This window comes from Atta cephalotes (assembly GCF_000143395.1).
Source record: "Atta cephalotes unplaced genomic scaffold scaffold00021, whole genome shotgun sequence".
NCBI classification, from domain to species: Eukaryota; Metazoa; Arthropoda; class Insecta; order Hymenoptera; family Formicidae; genus Atta; species Atta cephalotes.
The window spans coordinates 1,142,501-1,150,298 of record NW_012130085.1 but is presented as its reverse complement, the minus strand read 5'-3'; the positions used below and the strand labels follow the sequence as shown (position 1 = coordinate 1,150,298).

General features: G+C 42.9%; 1 protein-coding gene across 1 annotated transcript in view; it reads left to right on the top strand.

Annotated features, from left to right (window-relative positions):
* Positions 1-6,267, top strand: part of LOC105619338 (gamma-aminobutyric acid receptor subunit beta) — a 78,127-nt gene extending 71,860 nt beyond the window's left edge. Inside the window, exons 6-10 of the mRNA XM_012200858.1 lie at positions 1,165-1,302; positions 2,596-2,880; positions 3,524-3,672; positions 5,394-5,553; positions 6,122-6,267. Coding sequence (XP_012056248.1) covers positions 1,165-1,302; positions 2,596-2,880; positions 3,524-3,672; positions 5,394-5,553; positions 6,122-6,267 — 878 coding nt within the window. The remainder of the gene's footprint in view (positions 1-1,164; positions 1,303-2,595; positions 2,881-3,523; positions 3,673-5,393; positions 5,554-6,121) is intronic.
* The last annotated feature ends 1,531 nt before the right edge of the window (positions 6,268-7,798 follow it).

Below are 7,798 nucleotides of genomic sequence, written 5' to 3'. Positions count from 1 at the left end.
TATATATATATATATATATATATATATATATATATATTGTGTAGAAATGTCGATTATATAATTATCATAAAAAATCATAATAAATAAAGTCATCAGAGCGAAATGGCAAAATATTTTCGTTTTAAAAATATGTGAGAATATGCACTATATTCATACGGATGATTATGTCTAGCTCTGATCAAGGCATATGTATATATACAAATGTATATATAAAATGCAACGAGAATTAGACAAGTCATGTGTGAGTATATATACATATATAATACGAATCCTGTTTTTATCCGCATCGATATGCACCGTATTATCTCACTGTATTATCTTTTCGTGAACACATTTAATTATATAAAAACAAGCTTGTTCAGTGAAACAACGACGTCCTACGATCATTCATTTCGATCGATCGACTGATCGACTCATTGGTTTTTATTTAAAAATATTAAGAAAGATGTAGACTTGAGTCACACGTACCCATAATTCCTAGATTTGATTTCCCTCTTCATTATAAATGTGTGTATATGTGTGTATGTGTGGACGTTGTACTATTTTTATTTTTACTACCATTGTGTAGCAATACTGACCTACAGAAGATGAAACATTTTGCTCTACTAGAACTTTAAATTTAGATTTCCTTTCAATGCGCGGATAATGGATTTCCATAGCTTTATAACATACGTACTATTGAGCATATAAATTGCTTCAGGAATAGTATTATGTCCACCTTTGACCTAATATCCACTATCCACAACCATCACCATCAAAACAATAATCGCAACGAACTCGTAAATACAAATGATACGCCTTCCACTTCTCGATCGTAAACAACAATCGAGAAGATCGTCCATTACGATCTCTCATTACACGCCAAATATTCCGCCCACATGTTCCTTTAAAGTCAGTTTAATTTGGGCTCTCGATAGCTCTCTTCGCAAAGGTATCCCTCATAGAGAAAGACAGAGAGTAAGATAAACTGCGAGAGACAGATAGATAGAAAGAAAGAAAAGAACGAAAATTGTGAACAAAGAGAAAGGGGAAAAAATGAAAGAGAGCGGACTCGTAAGATTTGATGGGGGTGCGAGGTAAGTGGAGGCCCCCTCGGAACTGAAATGCTTTGAGGGCTTCCGCGAAGGTACGTACCAACCGCGGGGGGTCTCTCTATTTTTTCAGTCGGATACACGATGAGGGACATCCGGTACAAGTGGAACGAGGGCCCGAACAGCGTCGGGGTCAGCAACGAGGTCTCCCTGCCTCAGTTCAAGGTCCTCGGTCATCGTCAACGTGCCATGGAGATTAGTCTTACCACTGGTAACGTATAAACACAACCCCACCCCCCACCACCAACAAATAATTGTTCAACCCTCGCTTTTAACGGCATGGGTAAGGTGGAGAGACACGTGAGCGCTATCCGATGTCCGCAGGCGCAATTGTCGCTCGTAAGAAAAACCGTCGTAATCCTGTGTACCTTACTTACGTAAAGCCGTCGATCGATCGATCGATCTCTCTCTTTCTCGCGATCTCGCGCGTCGTACAGTCCCGTCGAATAGCGGAGCTGGCTGGCGTTGTACGGATCGCTGGCTTAAACTTTTCTCGCGTTCGGCAGCGGTAAGTTTCCTCGAAAAATCATCGCTACATTTCTCCACTTGGTTTGAATGAAATTTTGGATGAGCGAAATTGTCTTCATACTGCCATGGTGCTCCAACGTCAATCTCTAAGCCAGTTTCTCATAACACGAGCAAGTTTAAGATTGTATGCTCAACGATGTAACATATACTCCAGCTGAAAACGATTTTAGCATTTGTGATTTTTCTTATAAACATTAAGCTTTTCATTCTTCGATATTATTCTCTAATTATATCGAGGATAATGACTAAACAATGTTATTCATATCATCTTAATAACAAAACCAATATCTTTCTCGATCCTACAGATATATCTTTTCGTGATAATGGCGCGTAAGAAATAGATTATCGCTAATTTGTTAAAACGGAAGGAAGCCATTATAGGGTGCAAATTGCAACAAGGACAACTCGATTTTCCATTCTAATCGATTCCTCATTTTTCTTCTTATGTAACTACATCTCAAACCTTTCGATCGGCGCACAATACACGCCGCCAATATACCTGTAACGTGCATGCATGCATATCTACATTGACAGACGTACATAACACGAGCACGAAGAGTCGCGCATCAACGATGCGAATTTCACTTAACATCCAGCCAGCTCTGGTGCACTGTATTTCCGGCCAGTGCAAGGAATAGAGAGAGCTATTTGTGAACAATGAATCCGCTTTTCCTGGTAAAATTCAGTGACGGAATGGGAGATCGAGCAAGAAGAACGGAGATCGAAGGTAGAAGAGCACACAACGAACGCATAAGAAGCGGGAGAGAGAGAGAGAGAGACAAGAAAAAAGAAAGAGGGAGAAAGAGAGAAAGAGAGAGATATATATATATATATATATATACAAGAAAAGAGAAAGCGAGAAAGAGAGAGAGATAAACGAACAGTGAGGAGGAAGGACAGTGAGCACGGGAGATAAAGAGACATTAAATAGCGCCTCTCCGTCTCCCTGTCCTGACCTTCGATCTTTTAATCGTAGGGAATTACTCGCGGCTGGCCTGCGAGATCCAGTTCGTACGGTCGATGGGCTACTACCTGATCCAGATCTACATACCCTCAGGGCTGATTGTCATAATATCGTGGGTGAGCTTTTGGCTAAACCGAAACGCGACCCCCGCTCGGGTGGCCCTCGGAGTAACCACTGTGCTCACTATGACGACCCTAATGTCCTCGACGAACGCGGCGCTACCAAAGATCTCCTACGTCAAGTCCATCGACGTCTATCTGGGCACCTGCTTCGTCATGGTCTTTGCCTCGTTGCTCGGTGAGTGCGATCGTGTACTCTTCCGTGCCTTTACGTCGCTGCCATTAAGCTTTCCATCCTGCGTCCTCTCATATACTCCGTATAGCTCGGAGCCGTGCCGTTCCAGTAGCGAGCTCGTAGAGTATCGTAGACGGATACTTGTGCAGGGCTCACGTGACAAATGCAAGGGACCCATTTTCCTCGAAATCGTTATTTCTTGTTGATGACATTGATGTTTGTCGGTCCGAACCTTCGTTCCGCGATGGAACGGCGTCTCGGAAATTGTTTTCATGAAGCAAATCGCGAAACACACAGAGGCAAGTCAATGCGAATAAGAGAATCCCGCGGCTTTCTTCAATCGATTCGTTACATGGCTTGACACACACATTGTTGCGTTTTCACAACTGCGATTGCGAGTACCTCATTACATACAACATCAAGGTACTTCGCCGTCGCGGTGCATCGGGATTTCCAGGGAAATGGCTTTCTTCCATCTGCACGTGAGCTCTACACAAGTACCGGGAGCGCAAGCATGAGTGAGATTCTCGACGGATGGAAGTGGGCCCCGCGAACCGGGCTTCCCGCCCGGATCTTACAGTGGCAGACGTGTCATGGCATTGTATGATTACGTGTTTTCATTCCCGTGGATTCTTATTCTTCGCAGAGTACGCCACGGTGGGCTACATGGCGAAGAGGATTCAGATGCGGAAGAATCGGTTCCAAAAGATAGCCGAGAGCATGAAGGCGGCGAGCGAAAATCCAGGACCGCCGCGCGTGCCCGGCGATCATGGCGATCATGCGCCTAAGCAAACTGTGAGTAGCGACGGCCAAGATTGTCGTCGTTCCTGAATTTTTTTTTCCATGCAGAATGTCGTTTTGTCACTGTGTATGACCAGGAGATCCAGACGTACTAGTGTTCCCCTGGACGATTTTACACGCTTTCTTTCAGCGAGTAGACGATCGGCTCTGTCAAGATATCCAGATGTCCCGATCATGGCACGATTACAGATTTATGCATAATCGTAGCACTTGTTTCATAACTTTTTGGCTCCCGAGAGCTGTATAATGATATAAACATACACATACAACAAATATCATCTGTTTCGCCTTCATCAACGATGAAGGAAGTCTCAAATAAAAATTAATCTTAAACAACAATATAATATTGAATCATGTAGTAATCGCCATTAAAAACTAAATTTAATAAATAATGCTAAATAAATCTTTAATAAATACCAATAAATAAATATTAGAGCTCATCAAGCTATTTTTAGCTCATTACAAGGACAGGCTTAACAGGACGAAGCCGAGCATTATTCTCGATCCGATTCAGCACGTACCATCGCGCAATATAAATATATGCACTCTATCCCCTCCCTCTTAAAAAAAAAAAACTAAAACCGGCAGGCTCAACACACGAAAGGTCAAAAGCTAAAAGGTTCTGCAAAATGAATTTCCCATTCGGCCGCGCAACGCGCCGGACAACGTGCTTCATGCCAACACGAACACGACGCACTATAAATTTTCTTTTAATCTTGGGTATTGTAGACCCCTCTTCCCCTTCCTCTCTTCTGAAAACAGAAAATATTAAAAGACCGGAAAAGAAAGAGAACAATGTAGGATAACGGAAAGAAGTGAGTAAACGAGCGATAAATGAACGGAACGGACAACGAAGGACGATCATAAAACGTCGGATAAGAGAATGAGACGTTTTAATTAATTATTATTACAAAGTTAATTATTCATGTTATCCAGCGATAAATATCTATGACGTGCGCGTTTTTTTACATGATTTTTTTAATTACGTATTTGATAATTACGTTCTGTTTCTTTCGACTTACGATACTTTTATACTTTAGAATTACTGTTTACGAAATACTAAAATCAAATCGAATATCTTTGGTGATTATGTGTTAACGTTATTCTTTCAAATGCATATTAATATTTTATTAAAATTTAATCAATAATGAAAATAATGTATTAAAAGTATTTGACAGTCTTACAACTTCCTCCAACAATCCCATTTTACATCAAATAAATATAAATCTTCTATAACAGAATGACCAATGATTGTGGATCAGCAACTAATAATAACAATAATAATAACAATAATAATAATAATAATTCTCCCACATCTCATCCCGACAATACCTATATCAACTAGCATCACATATTACACCAGCTTTTAATTGAATTTTCACCAACCCGTTTTGCTTGAGCACGAGCAATCGCACCGCGCGTTTCTAACCGCGGTACTTTTACGAGAGACTTTTCCTATTTCATACTTAAACGTTTGTCGAATAAACTAAACAGACGCGAGTCGCAACAGCGATATAAAAGCAGGTAAGTCTCTCGAATAACAATCGTTCCGATGACTACGTAAAATCGGACATCACCGCGTTGAACAAATAAAATGTACACTGCCCAGTCCTCGATGTCGCATGCCAATCTGACAAAGTACGGGGTAAACCTCGGGTGAGGGACACCCCACAGCAAACTGCCGTGTCTCTTGTAAGTGGTCCCATGTTGTCCAGGAGGTGCGGTTCAAGGTGCACGACCCAAAGGCACACAGCAAAGGTGGGACGCTCGAGAATACCATAAATGGTCGCGCCGATGAAGAATCGGCGGGCGCGCCACAACATATTATTCATCCTAGCAAGGACATCACCAAGCTCTACGGTATGAGTAGACCATGTACGCACATTTATAACACTATTTTACCCCCCGCCTGGCAAGCTATCAAACAATATTCGGTTCTTAGCTTGGCAGGCTGTCTATTTCAACGAGCTTCTGAACGGTGCATAATAAACGTTATTGTACGGTTTAACCGTCAGCGAGCTCGGAAGGCCACTGGCGTGGTGTCATCATCGCGAATAAAGGGCCTGACAAGGCCGTCAATTGTGCAATATGGATATCGAGTACTTTGAACTTCGTGAAGACTATGCAATATTCATGGCCGATGATACCACGCGCCTGCGCCCGGCCGTTGTATTATATACTATATATACATATATATCTCTACGCTTTGAAACACCGTCCGAAAACGCTTGTCACTGATCATCTCATAAAAAGCTTTTTGCATTTTAAGAAACATCTGTACAATTTATTTTCAAGCATTACGATGCACTATTAGACGCTTTTTCTACCCCTTGGGGTAAACGGCACCGCGCGAACTCGGAAGCTCACTGAAATATGCAATTCTTTTCCCTCCTTAATCTTACGTGTCGCAACTATTCTAATTCATTTTAACGTTCTTAAATAGGCATAACGCCGTCGGACATCGACAAATACTCCCGCATCGTATTCCCAGTATGTTTCGTTTGCTTCAATCTGATGTACTGGATCATTTATCTCCACATCAGCGACGTGGTCGCGGATGACCTCGTGTTGCTTGAGGAGGCAAAATAAACGACGACGTCGCAGTGCTCCGAATCGAGAAGGAAGAAGAGCAAAAGATTGCACAGAAATGAGCATTCTTATGGAACGAGGACCGATTCGCAAAGGAGGAAGCGAAAACGGTTCAAGAAAGATAAATCGAGTGATAAATCGCACTCGGTGACTACTTCGAGACGAGAGTAGTACAAGCGAGTAGAGAGTAAAAGCGACCGACATCCGAGACAGCCGTAGACCAGCTCGCAGACCAGAGAGTTGCTCTCAAAATATGCTTAGGTCCATTTCGAGAACGCGGTAACCACTTCTCTACTAGAAGTAGTAGCGAATGTATACAGGCAGCCGCGCGGTTGCCTAGACGCGGAGTAGGACTACTTCGCGATCACCGGCAGGTAGATTAATGACTCATTGCTCCGACATGGCTTACCAAACGCTCGCTACCACTACTTGCGCGGCGTCGTGGCTACCGCATTTCTACCGGGCAACATGCTCTCGTTCGTCAATCAGCGATCGGGCACGCGTAAGCCTCGGCTATCGTCGTTGTCCACGAGGCGTCTTCGTTAAAGACTCAATATGTATACATAAAAAAAAAAATATATATATATATAGGTCGCGCGATACATAGAAATATATATACATATATATATCGCGACGCAAGCGGAAACGGCAAGCAAGAGCTCAATCGCGAAGGCGAATCCACGAGCATACATACCATAAAACATTGCCAGTCTAGGTATTTCTAGTTCTTAAACGGAGAAAATACCTTCGATATAAACACTTGTCAATTTAGCCACCATTACATAGTAACGTTAACTAACGCTAAGAACAACACCGAGACTCGTCGGTTTGAAGCGACGATTCAATCGAGAGCAGCTTGAGGACGGAAAAATATAGGATTATCGACGTTCGTCGAAGTCGAGGATGAATCGTCGCTCTGACGCCGTCAGCAGCGTTCGCGCGCAGAGGAAACGTAGCGGAAATCACATGGTGGCATGTGTGCGCGTGCATGCGAGTGAACGAAAGAGAGAGAGAGAGAGAGAGAGAGAGAGAGAGAGAGAGAACAAATGAACGCGAGCATTGAGTATGAGTGAAAGCGCGCGCATGAAACGAAGAAACGGCGGGAAAGTTCATATTCCGAACGAAGATAAACAATGTATTACTATCGGAGACTGGTGCGACTTATTATCTAAGTAAGTACAGTAAGTATATGTATATTAACATATATACGCGCGCGCGTACGCGGCCACGTTAGGTACGCGCGTGCATGCATATTAGACACGTGCGTGCACACGTGCGTACGCAGAACGCATACAGACGATCGATGAGCATTCTACGCGAGGTCCACAAAGACACCGACAATGGAACGGAAGAAGGATAACACGACGCAGGACGTCCACGACGAAAGCAACTCGGATTTCACAGTGCCGGCCTCACTTCAGCATCCGCATTTATTTGGATTACGGCCAAGTAAGAGCCAAGTCTCTTTTTCATTTCGTAGGACTTTTTTACGATTTTCCACGACGCGACTTTTGTATTTCTGTATATGTAT